Genomic DNA, 23,891 nt, shown 5'->3' on the forward strand with positions numbered 1-23,891 from the left:
GCTTCTTCTGGGTCCCAGACCTGAGCATATCTCATCATCATCTCCATCATAGACGGCTATGGGTTGACCAGTTAAGTTGCCTGAAGGCAAGGGCTGAGTCTCTTTGTCACTGTGTACCATGCCCCTAGCACAGGGCTGAAAGTACAGTAGCCTTGACTACATATGTGTGGGATAACAAACAGGAAACAACTTAATTTTTACTTTGTGGGCAAAACCTAATCTAATTCCCTGGTGATATCAGTTAAATTTTCAAAACTAAACAGTAAAACTAAAGCATTTTTTTCTGATATGAGACCTTTGTAAGCATGCACTGATGGTCTAAACATGAGCCTGGATAGCAATCTTCATTTTTCCACCTCTATACTTACATACAGTAAAACTTAACATTTTTTAAACTTTACTTAAAATTAAGAATGTTAAAAAGGTTGAAGTTCATCAATGAATTTGGCTAAGTGATTAACAACGAAATACTACATATGAATTTAGTTTTTTATATACTCATTTACATAATTGTGCCACTTACAAAATTTTAACTGTAAAATAACGAGTGGTATGACTCAATTTATCCATGCAATATTTACCTCTTTCTGAGCTCTGTTCTATCTGGGAGGTTTCTGAGATGTTAAATCAATGGATTTGCATCTCTGACAATTTGAAGTTCCTAGTTGCCCCAGGGCTCCGCCACTCATGAAATCAATGACATTCCCATCTTCCCAAACTACCTGGATACTTTCAGTAACCTTCCCCTCCTTGGAGGTTCAACACTGACATTCTGCAGGCAGGAAGGGTGGTAGGGAGCTGGAGCTTCCCAGGTCTTGTCAGGGAAAATGCAAGTTTCTCAGAGAAAACTCACATTCTGCAGGGCCCCCCCATGCACTATGGCTTGTGGTGGGAACTAGGAGTGGCAGCTGTGTGCGGCTGGGCACAGGGCATGTAGCATGGATGACAAAGCTGGGGTCCAGGCCCACAGGAGCACACAGAGGTACAGAAAAGATTGGTGAACCCAAAGGTACCAGTGGAGAGGAGGCCGCAGAATGCAGGGCCCTCAGAACTGAGGGCTAATGGCAGTCAGCAGACCCCAGCACTGCACCCTAACCAGGCAGGAGCAGTCACCCCTTTGCAGGCACCATCCAGCACGTCTGGTGACGAGGCTGGTGCCAGGCATCTGAGCAACGCTCGGCCACCAGAGGCACCCTCCCACCTTCACTTGCCTCCCTTAGTATAGGAAAGCTTCCTGCACACAGAGGCAGTGGAAAGGAGGAGAGGGAGAGACTGAACACACAGAAGTGAAGAAATAGCCGTAACTAACTGAACACTTGTTCCCATGGAAACTCCTTCAAGCCTGAAAGGGATGATTACCTTTCACTGGCACTTTTAGGTCTTCCCTACCCAACCTCCCTTCCCACCTAGTCAGCAGGAATAAGGATTCCAGAGCAATAAGAGGTCAGTTAGAAGATAACACGACAGTTTTTTTTTGTACATGTGACCAACGATGTGTACATTTCAACCCACTATACTATCAAGCATCTTTTGGAAAAATTTGGTTAGGCAATCATAACTGTATTATTTCTTCGTAGGTGAGGGTCTTTAGAAGAAATCAAAACATTGCCAGGAGGACAGTAAACACAGCACAAAGACACTTCACTAACTAACTAACTCACTCACTCACTAACTCGACAGTATCCTGTCTGTAATTCTGTTCTCTCAATCTGTACCAACTGAAATTCAGCTTTCCTCAAGGTCCAGCCCAAGGGTCCCTTGTTCTAAGGGGCCTTCTCCATCCTCTTTCTCCGAGATGCCCAGGGTTGAATCTGCAGCTCTAAGTTCATGTCTGGGTGTGTGTCTTACTCCTCATGTGATGCTTTGAATGCTTCACTCTGCCCCTCACAGGGTCTTATACTGAATAAGTGAATGAACATTAGTAAGTTACCTTTTGGGAGGCTTCAGATTTTAAGCCCGTCATTTGCTCTAAGAATAAACTCTCCCTTTAAGTCAAACATTTATCTTTAAGAATCTCTGAATGCTTACTCTGTAAGGCCATAATAAATTAACAAACATCCAGGTATTTTCCAAGCCATGGGGAAAACCAGGAATTCGAACCGAATGAGCTCCTGTGGGATTTGGGCATCCCGGCAACAAAAGATCGATGTAAGTGAATTTCTAATGCATTTGGAAGACCGATGAAGACAGTGGCAATCGTGTCAGTATCGACAGAAGGGTATCTGTTACCCAAACGGTTTCTTTTCACATTTGTTCAGCAGACTACCATGCAGTAATACATCCACAACCCGGTGACGTAAAATTTAGGGCAAGACTGACTAATTCTGTTAGCTAATCCAGACTAGAAACAGGTTTCAAGACCCCTGCTTCCGGAACACTCACAAACAGCGATGCTGGAATGCAGGAACATACCCGTGGGGTTTCTGACTGTGTCCTCCGAGCCACCATTAGTAACAGCTGTTGTTGAAGTGCACTGACTGCAGGGTCCCCGGAAGAAGGATCTTGACTCTCAGAAGTTGTGGTACTGGAGGAATTGATCTGCATCTCTCTGAGGATGGGCAAAACAAAAGCTGTGGTCACCTGGAAGTATGAGAAGTCCTCTGTCTACTATACACACACACAAGGACACTAGGGATCCCCATTGCAAGTAGAGGGTAAGCCTTTACAACCTTATATAAGCAGTTAAGAGTTGAAAACTGTGTATATAAAGCTACCTTCAGGCAGAAGGGGAATCATCTTGCACACATTCAAATTATGCAGGCTGTCCAGGGTTGCAGTTTGCCATGGGGTAAATACACAGATGCCTGGTGTTCTAGAAATGATGATCTTAATTTTCTGTATATTTAATAGATGGGGAGGTGGTAGCAATAGTTTCTAGCCTCCTATTTTGTTAAAACAATAAACAGTGGGCTGGATAATTCCCAAGGCACCAATCAGGAAGAAACTGTGGTCACCTAACACCTCTGCTACGTCCTCCAACGCCACACTCTCCGCATCTCCTCCTCACCACCCTACCTCGCAACCCAGGGCAAAGAAAGTGCACACTCGGTAAAAGAAATGCCTCAGGTATGAAAAAGAGGACATTCCTAAATTAGTTAATGATCTATATCAAAATAGTTTTATCATCTTTAATCACATATAGATTGACAGGACGTAAATTAATCTTTAAGCTAACTCACACCGGGCATTTTTCCTTTGGTGCAGAAAGCAAAACCTAGGACACACTCCACCTGCTTTTCTAGCAGGGTGCCAATACCTTCGAGGAGCCAGTATTCCTGCCCTTCCCACAGTCATTCCTAACAGAATTCCTGCTAACATAACTCTAATTTTATTCAATCATCCAAGACTGTGTGCTTCAGAAGAGAGACTAGGTCCCTCCCTAGTCCCAGGGGTAAATTCTGGTCATTCCATGCCCATGACGGTAAAGCCCTTCACCCTGGCCAGTGCCTGGCTCTGGAAGGGAGTGTAACACTGTTCTAGGAGGCCACCGTGCAGCAAAGGCGAGTCAACTAGTGATAAGGGAACTCATCAGCAAGTTTTCCTACTTCTTAAAGGTAACAAAAGTAAGAGACCATCTTTCTCCTGGCCTTTAGATGCTATGTGAGTAAAAAACACTTGGAGCTGCAGCAGCCACATTGTCATCATGAGGACAAGCTTGAGGACAGGAGCCCTGAGGACTGCAGAGCTGAGAGAAGGAACAAAACAAGTTTCTTGATGACAGCAGCGAATCTCTGAATCAACCACCTTGGCCCTGATGATCCCTTTGGACTTCTTGTTTTCTAAGTAACACATCTTGTTATTGTTTAACCCATTTTGAATCTGGGTCTCATGGTACTTGCAGGCCAAACCACCTCAAGAATGTGGAATCTACACTAATGCAATCACCTTCTGATTGCTAACCTCACATTTCATTATAAAGTCTCTGACAAGTTTGTGGATCTTTCTCTTTCCTAACTTCCTACTACTAGCAACTATTCATAAACACACAAATATTTACTCTATAGGAACAGTGTTGAAAATACTTCCACTATTCACACACACACACACCCACAGAAACTTCTCTACATTTTTTTAAGATAGAATTTACAACTTTGATGTAAATTCAATTCGATGATATATTCAATAAAGGCCTCTTTGTAAAGCGCCATTTAGGAAACATCATATTTTAAAGTTGGGGTTTAAGAAATGAATCAGGTGCCATAAGTACACCGAGTTTGAAAACTTAAAAATTCAATCATTCCATTATCTGGACAATTGTTCTATAAACAGGGCTTTTGCTTCCTTCTATATTAGTGATGTAATATCTGTCACAACAAAGAAAAAATGGTTAGATTTCTAAAGACAATGTTCAGGGGCCAGCCCCGTGGCTGAGTGGTTAAATTCGCGTGCTCCACTTCAGTGGCCTAGAGTTTCGCCAGTTCAGATCCTGGGTGCAGACCTAGCACGGCTCATCAAGCCACGCTGAGGCAGCATCCCACATAGCAGAGCCAGAAGAACCCACAACTAGAATATACAACTATGTACTGGGGGCCTTTGGGGAGAAAAAGAAGAAGAAAAAAAAGATAATGTTCAAACTTTTCTGCTTTGTACAGAAACCAGTGAGTTCTATAACTCTGTCCTTTCATAGCGAAATACAATAGGATTGAAAGCACTTTGTTAATACAAATTCAGAGAAATCTACACTCAGCAAATGCCAGAACTTCACTAAAACTCAAAGATTAATCTGACACCACTGTAGGTAAGGTATGTGATGATTATAAATAAGCAGGGGTGGGATGGAAATGTGTGCTTCTATGGGAAAATCTAGAAAGCATATAGCACCCTCTACTGCCAACTGAAATAAAGCAGGAATTGACCACTGTGTAAGGGGTAACAGACAGCTATGTCACAGCAACCTCCTCCTGCTGGGAAACACAATACAAGAGGAAGTGTGGATATACTGCTGCTTGATTTTTGCATATTACTTAGCATATTTCTCATCATAAAACGATAATAAGTAACATCATTTTCCTAGGCAAGCCATTTAAAAATCCTATGTAACAATGTAGGGCTTGGTTTTCTTTTCAAAATCTTTTGGAGGAGTTCTAGAATTAAACAGAACTAGGTTTGAACTACTGCTCTGCTGCTTACTATCTGTGACTATAAGCATGTTTTTTCCTACCTCAAATCCCTGTCTATAAAACAGGAAGATACCCCTCTCATAGGGACTGTTGTGAGAATTAAACCAGACGAGGTATGTAAAGCACTGAGCAAGTGCCTCCCATTGAGGATACAGTGACCATACCTAAACTTTGTATTTCCCTCTACTGATGTAGGACCTGACTTAGCTTATTCTCATATTAACTAGCAACATGGCCCCTATGCTTTTCACATACGAGAATAACATATTAATCCTAGTTGTCTGTATTAGCAGGAATGGGGGAAGAGTGTCTGGCCCTCAACTCACACCTAATCCTCTCTGTTTTATAAAGACAGACTCAAACAGCATATTAAGTTCCCTGTTAATTAACCTCCTTTACACACGTTGAATATTCTAGACAAGTCACGGTGATATGAAGAAAGATCCCCCTCCGAGCTTTATGACCCGGTATGTCCTCATCAGAAAACCTGGACTGTCATGTGTATATGGGCTTCCTGTTTGCCAGGAGGAGGTGATTAAATCTTACATGTCTAAGCATCGCTCAACTGGAAGAGATGCATCCCCTTCGTTTGACACAGTTTTCTGGGGTCCTGATGCTGCAGTCGTAATCCACAGCACCAGCTTGCCCACTCAAGAGCCAAAAGGGCTACCATGTCACAAAAATCACTCAGTGGAGGAGTCTTCCTGCCAGTCCTTGAAGAATTCCTATCCTCCTTCACTTGTATCTCTACTGTCCGCTGCTTATTCTCCCTTTTTTACCTATGGGCCATGTACTGCATAATCATCTAAAAAGTCTCTGTTTTACTAACTTAAGGCCCAAGGTTTCCCCCGTGTTAATAAATATAATGTGAAAGTGCTAAGTTTCAAGATACATTTCCTCCTCTCCCATAGCAATGGAAATGGAAATAGTTCAAACCCATAGTAACGATTCTCTGAACTACAACACGGCAATCCTTGCACATCTGGCCTTGATTACCCTGCTCTCTGGTTAATCTCTGGTAAACTAGTTTGGTTCAGGGCTATAGCATAGATATATTGATTTAAACTAGACTGAGCTCAGAGCAATAGCAGTTTCCACTAATGGCGGAAACTACAAAAACAGAGCAGCCACCAGGAGGAAATAAAGATGGACCAGGGGCTAGAATCTAGTCTGAGCCAGAATGGTGCATTTCTGAATGGGCAGAGCTGGGTATCAGAGTGATGGTGAAGAGATTCCACCATATGGTACTCCCCAGGTTTTCACTCATCTCAGCTTCTACAAGCAACAAATAGTCGAAATACATGTGCTTCCTCGACATTTTCCCATTGATGTGGAAAAACATTCCTGAAATTCTTCATCTTCCCCAGATCTCAAAAATCACAGCCCACAGCCTGAGGGAGAAAGCCTCTCTTTTTTTGCCTATCCTTCCCTGTTTCTCATGCTTACTCAGGGGACCTGGGAACAAGCTACACAGAGGGGCAGCCTAGAAATGAAAGTCACAGCATATGTTCAATATCTGGGATATTTAAATAAAGCAGCCCTGTTTTGAAAACTATAACCCACAACTTAGAATTTTAACAGGGATTCTTGTTTTAAAGTCTGCAAACAACTCTTACGTTACATGACAGCAAAATTCATCTGTGCATTTGAGAACGAGTGAGCCCCAGAGTGGCCGTGAGATGGGGCTTCCAGCATGGGGTCTGACTGCCACCGTGTGGCGGTCGGGGCTGTGACCAGGGGAACAGCATCCCACTGTGCGGCAGGGCCTCTTCCCAGGGATTCACAGAAGGTACCTCTTTCTAGAGGCAACCTCAGAAACCTTCCATCCTTGTGACTCTGTGCCTGGACAAACATTCAATCGCTCTCTAATGTGTCTAAAAAACCAAAATAAGGACTACAGTGAAAGGATCAGAGAGCAGCAACTGGAAAACAAGAGAGAGAGGACACAGACTCTCTTTGGAAGGGCAGAAACTCTTCAAGGGCAAACCTCTAGATGATCACTTGCTTCTTCCTGATCACTGCCACCTCTATGTGATCAAAGGCACCGAGAACCCCCAAAGTTTTGAAATTTAAAGCAGTAAAGACATAACTCTCTATTATGCAAGTCAACAGAGCGATGCATCTAGATGCACACTCTCCAATGTTTAGAATTAGAGCTGAAAGTTTCAACTGACCAGGACATAGAACTCGGCATATATAATATTGGGAGAATTCACAACATTTTACCGTACATTTTGAAGATATAATTGACTAATTTCAGTGCCCCACATTCTGGTTCAGTTATTCCACACCAAGGATCACCGTTTCTTCTGACTAATATAAAAAAGAGAGTCTAAAAGAGATTATTATTTTTTACAACCTTCTGCCTGCTTACCTTCTTTGGGAACCAGGTACATACTTAAGCATCGTGGCTTTAAAGGGCCTTCTTGAGAGTTGATCCCAATAAGCAAGGGAGGCTTTACTGAGATAAGAGTCGGACAGGCTCATAATGTCAACAAAAGAGTAAGAATTCTGAGGAGGCTTCAATCCACCTCTGAAGAGCAGCACACAGTGGGTTTAGAGATTTAGGGCAGCTTTGGAAAATAAGCCTAATTTATAACCAGAACAATATTTGCTTCAATATGCATTATAATGATTCATAAACAAATAAAAGCCAAAAATAAGTGAACCCAGATAAACATTTTATTCCCCAACCTACTCCACTTTTTAAGTAAAAACAAGTTGAGGTATAAAAATCCCCAATAAAAATCCTGTAAACTAATTTGCCCCAGAATGAGTCTTCCATTCCAGTTAACGACTATGCCTACTTTATGAGTAATAGATACTCAAAATGAATGTAAGTACCACGTCTTCCCATCAGATTTCACTGAAGAGCAGACGATATGCATTTCGTATGCATTTTCCTTAGACTGCTTATGACACTAGAAAAGCCGGATTAATACGGAAGCACAGTTCTATATCTTTCACAGAAGGAAGCTCTGCCATTTGGCTTGGAAGAATTTACAGATAAAAGAAATGTAAATCTTTGCTGAACAAAGAACAGAAACCATCAAGCTTTAATTGCAAGACCTACAGGGGAAATAACAAAAGTCCATTCCACAATGAACCCTTTGGACACAAAACACTTCCACTTTCTAGACAGTTTCACCTTCAGCTTCCTAGGCAGACAGCCTACTTCAGCTTCGACTTTCCAGGCAGATTAGCTCATTTGAGGCTCTGAGCTACTGAAGTGATCCTGCGTCCTGGGTAATGAATTCACCCTCCGAAAGTTGTTTTAAGTAGCAATTCTGAACGCTGCAATCCAAGCCATAGTTCCCTCATTCTAGTTTCTGGGGAAGCAGAACTACATTAGATAATGTTACCAAAGGTACCTGCTTTATGGACAGCTATTGTGCTCCCGGGAAATGCTGCTTATATTTCTTTGACAGTTAATGAGCAATGTCTCAGTTCCCACAATGACAGTGGGGCCAACAAGGGAACTTTGCTTCCTCTCCTGGTTTCCTCCAGAAATCCCCAAAGAGACATGGAAGTTACATTGCAAACAATTCCCTATTCATACTTGGGAGTCAGAGACATAAAACTGTCACATGGCAACTAGGCTTAACAATGGCGAAGAGAAATGGCCTTCTTGCCAGTAATAAGAATCGGTGGTTTAATGGCCCAGTTGGAGGCAATCCCAGCCAATGAAGTCAGCTGACAGGGAAAAGGCTTCTTTTCCAGTATCTTCCATGGCTGCAAAGCTTAGAAACAGCCTCAACTAGGAATCCTTCCAAGTTCAAAATCAAAGTTTATGTTTACTATAGTAGGAAAACTCAAAAGTTAATGGCATTAAAAGCCAAGGATATAATATTAAAGTACCTACTCTAAAACTGCCATAGAGGCTAAAATGTTGGAACACAACAGGTTGATGGGCAAAATACAAAGTACTTAGCCTTAAAATCTCACAAAGTGACTGATAAAAGTGCTAGAGGAAAGGCATCCACGTGGCCTGAAGTCAGGATCTTTTGCTCTATAAAGTCATAGTGAACTTCCGTCACTGTCCACCTGCTTTCGTTTAAAGATAATAACAACGGCTAACATTTACTCAGTGTCTCTGGCAGGTATTGTCCTAAGCACTGTATATACTACTACATTTAACTTTTAAAGCTCCCCGGTGAATTAACTACTAGTGTTATTTCCATTTATGGATTAGAAAACTGATGGTTAAGACAGTTAAGCAAGTTGTTCAATGTTATAAAAAAGTTATGATTAGTGCTGGAATTGGAACCTGGACCAGTCTAAGACTAAAACTCGTATTCATGCCGCAAGATGCTAAACCTCAGATTTCAGACAACTATGGTTCCTGATGACATATTTTCCATCACAGTCACCTTTCCTATGGACAGAGAGAATTACTTCCCCTGAATGAATGAAACACGGGACAGGAAAATTTAATTTGTCTGAAGCTCTGATTTCTATGTAGAGTGGCTTAAAGAGAGTCATTTTGCAGGGTTTTTTTTCCCCTCCATTTTCCAACTTATAAAAAGAGAAGATCACATTCTGTATTCAACTATGTTAACCAGGCAAACTGCCAGTGCTTCTGGCTCTTGTCCCCCACTCATCACAAGGGGAGGAAGTTATTTGTTGATGTCATTTTGATGATTCCATCTTCATCAGGTCGCATCTCTCTGCAAATAGGTTCAATGACTCCTGCGGCAAAGAGAACAAAGCGTGAATTCCCAACCAGGCTTCATGGTCTCCATGGCCTGACTCCTCGCCTCCTGTTCAGCTTCTCAGCTGCTACCCCTAAGTGCCCGGCTGGACTCCGCACTGCCCAGAACTCCGATGGGGCTATCTTTGTCATTTCCAATGTTCAATTTGATTCACCTCAATACTTATTGAACATATATGTACAGCAGGCTAAGTGAGGGCTATAGAGGCACGCTAGTCATAGTCACTTCTCTTTAGACAAGTACAATCTGGAGGAGATGGGAGTCCTGTACAAATAAATGAAGTACCAAGGACAATGTGATAAGCACTGTTCCGACAGCAACAAGGAAGGATGGAGTTATTTTCATGGCAGGGATCGATAAGGAGAGAAGTATAAAAGAGGCAGATTGTAATTTCTTCTTTGAAAGATGAGCATTCCAAAGGTGGAAAGGAGTGGAGAAGGGCATTTGAGGCCAAGAAGAGCAGATGCTTGTGAGAGGAAGGGTTGAAGGTCGGCTAGTGTGGGTGTCACGGAGAGGGGAGGGGAGGGATAGGGCTGTAACGGGGGTCTGGAGGAGCAGCTCACTGCCTACCTGCTCAGGCGGTGGGGACCACGTAAGGGCGTGTCAATATCACACGTGTTAGCAAGAAGGGCGGCTCTACAGCTCTACGGCAGGGCTCACAGCTCGGAGTGAAGGCCCAGGCTTCAGAGAAGGCCTTGACAACGGGCAGCCCGTGGGCCACAGCCAACTATACACGTGTCCTCCGTGGCCTGGGGTATCTCAAAAAAATTAAAACTGACATTACACAGAATAGGTTTTTACAAATACATGTGGATTTCTAGCTCTTTCTGGAACAAACTGGAAAATCTGGTCACCCCAGGCTTCCTGAGTTGGCAGAAGGAAAGTGAAGGTAAGTAGCAGCAGCCCTCTGTAGTCAGGATAAATGCCCTCAGGGTACTGTCGCAGCCACCCCTCCAGTCATTCGACACTGCGCCCGCTTCACCCATCTATGTTATCTGCCTGGGCACCAGGAACTCTGAGCTTGTGGCCCCTGCTCTGGGGAGAGGAGAAGGGAGGGAGATTTAAGTGTCCATTGGCCACTTCCTGGTTACAGAGGTTGAGCACGTTTCTTAATCAGTCTTAGTTTCTTTCTCTGAAAAATGGAGCTAACATCACCTACCCCAGTTTTGTCAGGCAGAGGAAATTGGATAATGTAATACTTAGCACCTAATACATATTTAATAAGTGGTAGCTGCTACTATAAGAATGATTACAGGAAAACGCTTCCTTCTGGGCCAGGAAATGACATAATGTGGCTTCCCAAAGAACGACTTGAGGCACATCAGAACACGGGCGTAAGGTGTGAGTGACTTGGCACTCCAGGTTGCAAAATCCTGAATTGCTGGCATTGTCCTTAATCAGTGGCATTCTGCTCTGATGTCATTCTTTGTTAGAGATAGAGATGACGCTCTCCTCCATATACACACAAACACACACACACACACATAGGGGTATGTTAATAACGGGATTAAAATATTTCAACTGAACCAGCTTGCTTGCTTTTATCCCATTTTACAATAATTTTTCTTTCATACAACCAATCCAAAGATACCCAAGTCATCACCACATCATGAGCTTCCACGAAAGCCAAGGCTTATTACAAATCCAAAGAAATTAGCTTCTCATGAATGGGAGGCAGAGCTTTCAACATCTCTGAGTCTGGGGAGGAGTTTGAGACTGTTGGAATATCCACTATAAGCCTGCAGACAGCAATTTAAATCCAGAAGATCATCTGACTCTACGTAGCACTGAGCCATTTTTCCTACACATGAATTTAAACAGATGGCAACCCTTTAACTGCTTTTCCAGAACTGCCTAGGGAGCAGCTTCAGTGCTATAATTTTGCTAAGTGAGGTGACTAGAGTTTTGTGCCCGTGCATCCAACAGGAAGCAATGCACATCTCCTATGTCCAAATGGGCCCCAGAATTGCCATAAAACCCCATAACAAAGTCCCCTCTAAAGGACTAACTTATTTCAAAGAGTAGACAGTGTAGAGAATACGTACATTCTCAAATAATAGTCTATATATTTAATAGCAAACATATATTATTTTATTTTATCTTTGAAGCACAAGAAAGAGAAGATATACATGGCAATATGTCATTCTTTCCTAGAACTCTTAAGACCAATGCTCTGTCAAGTTACCTTGGAGAAGGAGCAGGAGGTCAAAGGCTTAGAATGTGGCATGTGAGGCTGGTGGACCAAGACCTTATCTATCAGAATGGTCACGTACAAGAAACGTTAAAGACAACTAGGGACATTACATAAAGTCTCTCTTTAAGGGGAAAGTTGCTTTTACAAAACCTGATCATCCTTCTCTTCAAAGCAGCTCAGTAATTAATTCAATTGCCATATTACCAAATAAAGAGAGTCTTCAGGGGTCATCTGTTGATTTTTGCTGCTCAGCAACCATCCACCCTACTCCAAATTTCCCTCTGAAGAGCCACTTTCATACATTCTCAGAGGGAGCCTACAATTCCAATTCTGTGTATGAACACAGACTCAAGCCAAGGTCTTGCCTTAGTGATAGGGCTCAGAGTACACGGCCAGTCAGAACCAATCAGAACCAATCAGACACAATGAGACTTATATCGGGATTTACGGAAAAGAATCACATTGTCCCTGCTGGACTTGAAAGAGAGAAGACATAAGATCTGGGGCTACTACAGCCATTTTTTGACCACCAAGGCGAGGTGTTTGAGAGTGGTGTCAAAACAGAGGAACAGGAGAGTGACGGAGAAAGAGAAACCACACCCATGAAGACGTCTACTCAAGACATCTCAGTTGCATGACCCCAAAATTCCCACGTTGATGAAGCTGGTTTAGACATGGATGGCTCTCACGTGTAACAGAAAAGGGTCTAACTGTTCTACGTACATGAAAAGGCACAGCCAGGAAAGGACTGATATTCTGAGACTGTCCACGAAGCCACACGGTTTCACAGGAAAGCTCAGCTAAACACATTCAGAATCTCCCAACACCCCAGCCGCGCTATAACATAACCTTGCCAAAAGCATTTTCACTACAAGTAAACACATCATGGAAAACCGAAGCCCGGGCAGCTCTGGAAATGGAGGCAGGTTACAAAGAAGAGAGCTCTAATATGGAAAGGAACGTAGGGAAAATGAAAGAAAGCAGGAACTGGAGGAAATTCAATAAAGAGAGAGAAATTAAGGCGAGACAGTGAGATAATGGGCGGCTCTCAGTGAAGCATGGTGGAAGAAAGTGGGCCTGTTAAAAACCCTGTTGCACTCTCTCTAATTCTTATCCACACGTTGTATATTTTCAGTTTTTTAAGGCTCTGGATATGTGGCCTTATTCTAACTGGCATTACTGGTAAATGCAGTCAAAGTATTTACCCAGGAGAAAAGTGAAGTATATTTATCCAAGAAAATAAAAATCAAAAAGCCTTGTAACTTTATTTTGGGATAAAATAAGAGGTTTATATTTGTTGTAAATTTAGTTTAAAAACACTACAGCTTTCAACCGAGGATTGCAGAATAATATGATAGCTTTCAAAGCTGTGTTCTCATGTAACTAAACATTTCGTCTGAGAAAGCTGCCATCGTTGATGACTAAACTCATGGAACCATTCTAACAGAATGTCCCGGAGGCTCGAGCTAAGATGTGGATGGCAAACGTCCCTCCTGTCTTGGGCCTCCATTTGCATAGGGACTTTGCACGCTTTTTGGCTGCAGAAGGAGAATTTTGTTTCCTGTCTGTTTTAAATGGTACATGGTGACCTGAGGGAGACAGAGGAAGAGTGGAAGGCAAGTCAGCGATGAAGAATATGCCTGTTTCCCCACAGGAGTGACAGTGGACATAAGCAGCCTGCCCCAGGGTTGGGGCCCAGTGGGACTGTGTGGTCCAGGACAGCCATCACCCGCAGTACCTGTCAGATCTACCAGAAAGGCTGACATTAGCATTCTTAAGCAGGTGAGAAGCGGCAGCGGCTGCAAAGAGAGAATACCCTAAAAGGGTGGCACACAACAGAACTCTACCTGGGGGCCAGACTGCAAGGACAAGGACAGCCTTTATTCGATTCTAGGCACACAGGAGCCTCCCCTTGAATTTCCCATACACACCTAGTAAGCAAACTTTGACCTTGGGAAGGAACGCTGAATCACAGGATCTGTAATTAAGATTCCTGTAACTTCTTTTACACTCTCCAGGTGTGAAGTCTAAGGTATTCCAGTCACACTACAAAAGTCTCCCATAAACTCTCAGATACACAGACAATTCTGAAGAAATGTACATGAAAAATTCATTTCCACACTTACAGAAAGCAACTGAGGCTTGCCCATATAGATTATCCTCAAAAAGTCTTGAAGTCCAGGATGAATGATAAATTCGGTCTGCCACTAAGAAGATTGACAGCTTGCCCACTGCCACCATTAGTCGGAGTATGTTCCCGATATGCAAGCTAATTTAATATCAACTTCATTAACATAATTAAGAAAGTTATTCAATACATTCTGAAGGAAAATAGAAAAGATGCTTAGCCTATCTATCTACAAAAGAGCTCGCCTTCATTTGTGCAGACAAGAACTAACTACATTTCTAGCTCATTCCTTGCAACAAATGAAATAACATGTTCCTGAGCTGCATCATCGTCTTTCCTGTAGGCAACATTATTATTTAAACAGCTTCCTCTCTATTTACACCTACGTGTTACATTCATTTTTGGAAGTGGCTACTATGAAAATGGTTCCATTTATTTTTGATGATTCTACAAGGCCAGCTTTTCTTTTTCTTTCACATAAAACCCACATGCTTTGACACCTACAAGTAGATTAACACATTCATTCTACACCAGGATCCTCACTTCATTTACAGTCAGAGTAAGCTGCATGTCCCCCAGCAACGCCACAGCTCGCAACCCGAAAACAGAGCTCCACTTACCGAGCAGGAGAGAAACCATCATAATTTGATGGCTGATGCTGTAAAGGGTCTTCTTTCTGATTTCCAGACTTTAAATAACAGGATCTAATTTCCCCTACAACATCACAAAATTCCAGCAAAAATATTACACAATTATTTCTATATGATCATTTCAGCTTATACTTTTTTCCAGATAGAGGGAACTCATTTTGTACTGTTTTAATAATAATCCTTGGTTATCTAGGTCCACTCTTTGTATTTCTCCACAGAATGTGTAACTTAACTAAGAAAATCTTCTTGACATACCTCTCTGATAACACGCTAAGACAAGTTAGACTCAGTTACTTATTCCTTAATTGCTTTTGATCAATTAATTTGTGCCATCCCATAATACACTTTCATATGTTCTCCTCGATTCATTTTTTGGTATATTCTCATCATGTGTCAGAGGTGGAGATGCCGTAACTGGCTGTTCTTTTGTATTGTGTACAAAGAGAGGCTTGTTAAGCACGTAGTTTTGATTCATGGACCACATGAGACCATCCCCACCTCTGAATTTGCAAATGAGCAGTGGCATAGCACACTGACTGGGGTGTCAGCCTGGTAATGAGGAAAAGCAAGAGATGGAATTAATTTGCAGAACTAAATTAGCCTGCTGAGGAAGTTCAGGGTATTGAGGTGTGAAAATCAGTTTACTCTGTAAAAGTAAATGGTCTCTCCCCAGAAGAGTTTTCAGGAGTACCTTCTTCAGGTGACACAGGAGCATAATTAACCTTGGCTGTTGTGAGCAGCTGGAATGTAGACTGGAGCCTGGACCTTTCCTCCCACCAAGAGAAACAGTAACGATGACAACTGCAGCCCTTCTGGAAGCTTTGATGTAAGTGCTAACGTTGTTCTTTATAATGTAAAAGGCTCTATGTATTTCTGCAGGTGCGCAAGCACTTCAAACCATGAACTACTGATCTATAGATAGGATAACCATAGAATTTATGAACCAAACCAGAATTCCTTTGAGAGTAAAACAAGCATTAATTGATCTGCAAGGGCCATAACCGAAGGCTTATCCTTGAAAGACTAGGATATAGATCCCTTATCAATAGAACTTTGAACTTGCCACTTAATGATTCTTTCTCTCTCCCTCTCTCTCTTTCTACTATTTTAAATCCTTTTTATAACAAGGCACTAAAAAATATTATCAAGATCAGATTTTCAACATACATTCAATAAATATTTACTAGATGCTGGGCATTGTCTTCCTGAAATTTACAGTTGTGAAGGGGAAAATGAAAATGTCATTGATCAAATTATTATAAGTCAATAAATAATTAGAAGCTGTGATAGTATTGAAGAAGGAAAAGGACAGGGTGTTAAGAGAGCAAAAAGCAGAGGAACCTGATTAAGTCTTGAGAGTCTAGGAAAAGTTTTCCTGACTTAGAATTGAGATCTGAAGGATAAATGGTACATTGTGGGTACCAGGACATGGTATGTGCAAAGGCCCTGAGGTAGGAAGGAGGACACACTGTTCTAAGAACATTATACATGAGCAATTGTAAGATTAAGTCTTCCTGTTCCAAGGTCTAGTACTCAGGCTAAGAGACCACATGGGATCCTGAGAAACCTGCCAGCCTTACCCTTTCTTCCTCATTAGTAAAGAACTCTAAAGACTTACCATGTTCATCGATGAAGACATGCATAGCGTCCACAGAAATCTCGTCTTGCACAGATGTTTCTGGCCCACTGATGACTTGCAAGACAGAACTATCTTGTTGGGAAGTTACCCTGTAGATTATTTGTCTTTGTCTATTGCCCTGGAAACTTAACATAAATAAAGGTTTCAAAAACTATTAGGAACTCGTCCTTATCCTTAACAAAGCATTAAAAGCAGCAGCCAGTAAATGAGGCTGTCTCACACCTTGAACCAATGCAAAGCTAACTAAGGAAGCTCTCCTTACAGGGTTGTGACCTTGGCAGGCTCATTGAGCACGGGGCTGGCGCTGGTGTGGTCTTGACTCTGCATGTCTGGTTTTCCTTGCTTGGAATTACCTCCATTGGGCTTTTCACTTTCCAAGATTTCCTCCTTTTTCTCCTGGGAGCAGTCATCTGAAAAACATTGCTTTATGTGTCACTATAATATTAAAGAAGAAATTAATGTGAAAGCACTTGGAAATAAGTTACCAAAACTGAAAAAAGAATAGATAGAAAATTTAAAGAGCTCCTGTGAATTCAGAATGCATTTAAACAAATTTTCCTTTTACTAATTATGCAAGCACCTAAATATATTTGAAAAATAGGAACGCATATATGTTGGAGACATCTTATCGGGACATCTACAAATACCATCTGCCTCATGTACGGATTCGGGGACTCCTTTGAAATAACTCCAGTGACCACTGGCTTACCCAGTTGAAATCAGTCATTTAGATTAGTTAGGCCTGAAAGGTTCATAACTCATATTGGAAAAAGAATTACATAAACAAACATGTCTATTTTAGAGCAAGGTCCCATTTACCATTTGAAAATCTTAGCAATCTTTCCTTCTTATTCATTCTTCAAACCTAAATTTTCACGCTAAAGTAGAGTTGCCCCCTTCATACAGTAGATACTTGTTAAGTCAAGCTGACTTTGAAGCCCATGCTTGACAGTGTGCAGGACACAGTTGAGACATTGCACCTGCTCCTTACCCGGAGAATATTTTAAGGTGAATAAGAAGTCCAAGATCAGTCGTACAGACTGGTTTCTTTGAGTTTTTAGAATCCTCTTTAAATAATGGACCAAAACAAGCGGCTTAGCTTACACCATTATGCAAAATGGAATCTGCCCCCAAGGGTCAGCCCTTCCTGGTCTGAAGACACACCCCAACAGCCACTGCTAAGGTCACAATGACCACTGTATTCCCAAGACCAAAGCCACCGACAGCTAGCTTTTGAGTAAATTTTTGCCTGAGAGAAGAACACTACTGAGTGGTTTGAACCTACAGGCTCTTTCAAGACATGCCATTCGGAAAGCCCACCCAGATGTGTCCAGGCCCTTGTAGGGGAGGAAGACATTTCCTCTACCCACTCTGGGTTCTTCTGGCTGGAAAACTAATTAAATTCACATGAGACAGAATAACAGGAGAAAATTAAACAAAGCTTTATAACATGTATACATGGGAGAGGCTCAGGCAACCTGAGTAACTTGCCAAAATGGCTGAAGTCACCACCTTAAATATCATCTTCAGCTAAAGACAAAGGAGCATGTTGGGGGAGGGGGAGTCGATCATGGGAGATTACCACACAAGTACAGTAAACAAGAGTCAGGTTATTATGCAGACTTGAGTCTTTGCCTTCCACATTGATGAGAGTTTCTAGAGATAAGGTCATCCCCCCTTCTTCCTGGTACAGAGAGTGAGACACCTTTACAGATGGAGATTTCCTTTACAATGTAAATGTCTCTTAACAAAGGGTAAGTAAATTCTACTTTTCAGAGTTTCTTTCCTGTCTGCAGGTTTTTTTAAAAGTAACCAGCCCAAAATAATCCTCATGCCAAAGAGACATATCTTGGGGCGGTCAATTCCAGTCCCCCACACCCTCAAAAAGTAAAATCACGTTAGCTTCCCTGGGGTTTAAATCACATCCTTATGTATATGACAAAGTTTTGCATCCTTAGACTTCAAGTATTTAGAGAAACATTGCCGGCTTCTATGTGAGTCCTGAAGAGAAACATTCCTAGCACATCTGTCAAACTACCGTTGAAATTTTTTTGGTATAAAATGTTTGCATTTCATTTGACAGCTTGTCAAGATAGAAGTTCTCACAGTTTTTGAGAAACACATTTGTGAGAAAGTGCTATCCTAACCAGTAGCTTTAGTCAGTGATCATATCACATAAAAAATTGCAGAAAGGCAAATTTGTTCAGCTCTACCCCTTCACACGACATGTATTTGGAATCATTTGTTCATGTCTCTATCATCTGTTAGTCTCTCCTTCTCTTAAATGGGTACATTGCATATGCCAACAATATGGACTATTTTGTTTACTTTTTCCCTTTAAAAACTAAGCTATAATAGAGATGTTATTTTATAACTTTTATATTCATCTTAAAGTATTATAAATAGCTAATTACATTAGCTATTCTACCTCATCCAAAAATCGTAGTTACATAATATTATGTTGATACACTATAACTTATTGAATTAGACCCCAATTGTTGTAAATTTAGGTTGTTTCCATTTTTCTATACTACAAATAATTCTTCAATAAGCATCTCTACATACATTCATAATTATTTTCTTAGAAATTCCAGAAAAGACTGAATACACAAATGGACAATGGCCAGACAATATCTATAAAAACAGAACTCTGACTCACAGTCGACAGCAACCAGCCCAGGAAACCAACCCATTATCTACAGTAACCAGCCCAGGAAGCCAAGATACTATGTGGAAGTCAGACTTACAGGAAGTGAGACCACTATTTCTAGCAAATGGTCTAAGAAACTGAACAATAACCCCTGTAACAATCAGCCCCAAATGGTCAAGATTTGATTAATAACTGACAGCTTCCTTAATTTTTGTCCCTGATTCCAACCAGAGAAAGTCAAGCAACCAGAGTACCCCAATATGCTCCCCTAACCAATCACAGAGGATGTTCTAGTCAGCCCACCTCTCTTCCCAGTCCAACGGGCTCCAGTCATTCCTGAAGCCTTCCTTTTTTCCACTACAAAGCTTTCCCACTCTTCTGCCTGCCTTTCAGTCTCTGCCAAAACACAGTGATGGTGGGTGACTCCCTTGCTATAGTAAGCTCGGAATCAACCCCTCTGCTTCTTCTCATTTGAGTGGCCTTTATTTCCATAAATAAAATAAAGCTGTATCAAAACAAAACAAAAACATGGTTTTGAAGGCTTTTGATAAGTGTGTGGTTTTCCATAGCCCTGAACTTTAGGATATCCCCAAGGCCTGAAGATAATCAAAGCCCTTTGTGGAGATGAGCTGGGTTGGAAACAAGAGCGCCATAGAGAGAAACTGGGAAATCTCCTCTCTTCTTACAGTGTGGTGCAAGCTTAAGCATTATTTCACTATCAAGCAGGAGAAAGATTAGGGACATTCGCTAGGCTGCCAATATCATTAAACACTGCCATGTTGTTTTATAAATACCTCCAAAAATGGGTTTTTAGATTACAATAAATAAGAAATTATTATTTAGTGATAGAGGAGTAAGAAGATATTATCAGCCTCAAAAATATAAGGTACCACTGAAAAACCATCTAATTCACCATCTTTGCCACTGACTGCCTTCCAAGAATGAAAAGACTTATTGTCCTTCTCTTTCATCCCTCAGTTAAAAACCTCTGTCCTTTCCTGGAATAGACATATAATCCATTCCAGCTCCTCCCTCCTTGCTGCCCCTGCCAGTTCCTGACAACCAAGCTGCTCCTTTCCATAGAAAATCTCACAGCATCCGTATCTCTTTGCACGTCCCCTAGGTTCTCACTTCAACATTGTTCTGCCCGAATGTGGCTGGCTGCAAAATTTAAGAAGAACAGAAACTTAAGAAGACAAACCAAATAAACCTTACATATTGCCTGAGGGGAAAATCAGGAAAAAAAGGCTGAAATTGATCACGTAGCACGCCTTTTCATATAGTTTCCTAATTGAACCCTCACAGTAAATCTGTAACATATTATTATTCCTGCTTTATTGAAGAAACTATGACTCAGATGGATTTGGTAAATTGCCCAAGCTCATCCAGCTGGTATGACAAAACCAAAATTTGGCCCTGGGCTACCAGATTCCAAAGCCAGTGCTCCATCCACCATGTACACAGCTTCCTGGGAACACACACATGTCGTCTGGATCAACGTTGTCCAGTACGATAGACGGTAGCAACATGTGGCTATTTAAATGAATTAAAATTCACCAAAATTAAAAATTCAACTTCTTACTACACAATCCTTATTTCAAGTATTTAATAGCTACATGTGGCCAGTGGCTACTGTATGGGACAGCAGATGTGGGATATTTCCATCGCTGCAGAAAGTTCTGTTGGACAGTGCTGATCTAGATGTATGAATCTTTCTATTAAATAGATGATAAACACCCAAATCTTATAGCAGAAAGATTTTTATCTCAAAGTAACCAACGCTTTCTTGTACTGCCTACGTTTGTTAAAAAATTTAACTGACTCTTTCCTGTTCTTATTAATTCCAAATGCAAAATCTTAGATATATTAACATAGTAAAATGGAGAACATATTAATGACATAATTTAAACATTCAAAATTAATGAATTTTTAAGCAAGAGTGGACCAATGAGCACACATAGCAATCCCTTTGGCAGAGCACCGGAAAGACCAAAGAAACCGGAGCAAATTGCCAGGAGCTGCCAACACAGAACCAGAGGGGCCCCCTGGCTGTCCCAAAGAGTGGAGAATGACCAGCAGCAAAGGGACAATCCTAGCACGAAGAAATGCTACAACCTACAGCAAAGAAAATGAGCTGCCACCTGCAGCCACAACTTCTAGCAAGCAATCCTATTATATAGACACTATCTCACCAGAAATACATGCAGAAATGATGTACTCGAAAATCACAGCAACATGGACATTTGAAGTTAAAAGACTTTTTTAAGAACTCTAGTCCAGTGAGCACACTGAGGCCCAGAGATATTAACTAACCTGAAAATAAATGAATCTTTTATAGACAGAGGAAACATAGTTTATTTTTTATGAGCATGGACTCTGGAGCAAGGCTGCCTGGGATAAAAGCTCTGTTCTGGTACCTCCTACGCTTAGCAGACTAACTTGGGAAAGTTAGTGAAAATCTCTGACCTCAGCTGCAAAACAGGAATGACAACAGTACCCATCACACAAGGTTACATGAGGAGCAAATGAGTTAATATGAGAGTAACTGTATAATTTATTGTTCAAACTGGGAACACTGTTGAGAGTGAAAGGTGGGGCTATTAATAATTATTTTGGCAAAACAAGTGTAAATGAGGACCCTCTCGGGGAAACCGCGATATACGGTCACCCTTGTTAATAAAAGTGCTCAGGACAGAGCCTGACATACATTAAGAGCTGTGTAAGTGTTCGTTACAATTACATTTACAACTTGGGATAATTAGGGATTTCCGCATAAAGGATTTTATAAAGGAGTTCAACAGAAAACTGGATTCACTTAACAGAAATTTGGTTTATGATCAGCTTTTCCAGAATGCATCTATTCTATAAAGAGAGAGATTAAGTTCTTGCCACATGGTAAATATAATTGCTTATTTCCTTGGAAATAAATATTCTTGCCTTCTAAGGAAGCCAAAGGTTCATTACTATGCCTTAAATTGCCTGGTGGAGTAAACCAATTTTGATATATGCTCATCGCGTAGTTTAGTCTTGGCACATCCGGTAAATATCAGTGATAATGCCAAGCAGCAAATAACTGCCTAATAGCTGGCCCACTATTTGCAAAATCAAATCCCAGGAGGCAAATAACCAAGAGCTGTACTGCCACCTTTGTATCATCAGGACAGGAGTGATGCGAATCATACCTCTGAGCAGCCCCCTTTCTCTGTTCCCCTCTGCTGACCCATGCCTTTGGTCAGAGGCCACCATCTTGGAAGTATTAATTGATTCTAACAGGGAGACAAATTCCAAGAAGTTGGATTCATTTGGTATTTGTCCTTCCTTTGCCTCGAGATCAGATTTGGAAGTTGGTATTGTTTTCTCTTTCTCGTTGGTGATTTCTGGGGAACTTTTGCACAAGAAGACGTCTGTCCCACTGTCAACACTGAGGACCCGGGCATGTCTCTTTTCATGACTGGTCTTACAAGATGATGGGTTAAGGTTAGCCTGGCCTTCCCTTCCCGCTTCAGACTCAAAGACCATGTTAGGTGTGAGCGGGGGTGTTGTTTCACACTGGTCTCCTGGGGAAGGACCATAGTCGTTGGTGGCCTTTCCCCCGTCCCCAGATTCATAGCCAGAGCACTGATTGGAGGATGCCTCCACCGTCAGTCTCTCTGGAGTCCTTTCACTTCCATTGTCTTCAGGACAAACAACGTCTCCTCCTCCATCCTCAGACAGCTCGAGGGTGATGACAGGAATTCTCATCTGCTCCACGTTTGCAGGACTGGCCACCCCTGGGGTAGCCAGCTCAGCATCAGACTTTAAACCAGTTCTCTCAGTGCTAATGACCTTCAGGTGGAGCGAGCTTTCCAAGTCTGTCAGGGAGTTCTGGGTACTGCTCATGGTGATGACAATTTTAATGGGTTCATGCAGACTCAGTGGATCTCCAGGCTGAGAAGTGTCAATAAGAGTAACAGCTACCTCACTATCTGAGTAGTCCACTTCCTGGTTCAAGGGCGGGTCCACCTGCCAGGAAGCATCCACTGGTCTGTGCTCAGCTTTGGCGATGACCGTGTTACACTGAGGGCAGCTACTGCTCAGGCTGTCCTGAGGCGACATGCTTTGCAACTGTTCCCTTATGGAGCCCTGGGCGTAATTCGCAGGTTCTGGAATCAGGACGGAATTCTCACTCCCCCACGGCTGGAAGGAGACGTCTGTTTCTAGTAAGTCATACTGAGACAAAGACAGGTGTGGCAACTTCTTCGAGCCTTCTTTATCCACTAAGCCGCCCTCAGATCTGTGGCGGAAAGGGGGCTGCCCCTTGGCTCCCCTTTCTTTCCCTTTATCATTGATAAGAGTTTCTGCCACAACTGGTTTCAATGGCATTGCTGACGTGGTCATGGTTTCCGGCATGAACCCTTTAGAAGCAGGTAAGTTTTCTGTTTTGATACCAGGTGAGGTAGATGACACTGGAGCTACAGGTTGGTCTTCTGACAGAACGACACCTGAAATAAACAACAACAGCAGGCAACTTTATTAGCATACAAAATGGATGAATAATGTCCCAGAGCAAGATCTAATAATAACAAAACCAAAACTAGCACTAGCAACAAATGTGATGGGATGCCTATCTCAAAAATATCACCTCCACTGGGAAATTGTTCTGGAAATCTCTATATTTAAAATAACAATTCAGACTTTTAGCTTTTGCTGTTTTGTGGCATTGGGAGGCAGACCAGTACGGTTTACCAATTTGGGCGTTGCAGCCAGAAAGGTCCTGGCTCTGCTATTCACGAGCTACGCTACCTTGGGCAGGTTCGTT

At 41.9% G+C, this 23,891-nt stretch overlaps 1 protein-coding gene across 1 annotated transcript in view; it reads right to left on the reverse strand.

Moving 5' to 3' along the window:
* PCNX2 (pecanex 2) overlaps positions 1-23,891 on the reverse strand; it is a 281,084-nt gene that overhangs the window by 224,564 nt on the left and 32,629 nt on the right. Inside the window, exons 5-9 of the mRNA XM_046654236.1 lie at positions 22,276-23,574; positions 16,706-16,853; positions 16,423-16,568; positions 14,775-14,868; positions 2,413-2,548 (exon numbers count right to left, since the gene is read on the reverse strand). Of these exons, the coding sequence (XP_046510192.1) occupies positions 2,413-2,548; positions 14,775-14,868; positions 16,423-16,568; positions 16,706-16,853; positions 22,276-23,574 (1,823 nt within the window). The remainder of the gene's footprint in view (positions 1-2,412; positions 2,549-14,774; positions 14,869-16,422; positions 16,569-16,705; positions 16,854-22,275; positions 23,575-23,891) is intronic.

The sequence above is a fragment of the Equus quagga genome, chromosome 2 (assembly GCF_021613505.1).
Source record: "Equus quagga isolate Etosha38 chromosome 2, UCLA_HA_Equagga_1.0, whole genome shotgun sequence".
Classification (NCBI taxonomy): Eukaryota; Metazoa; Chordata; class Mammalia; order Perissodactyla; family Equidae; genus Equus; species Equus quagga.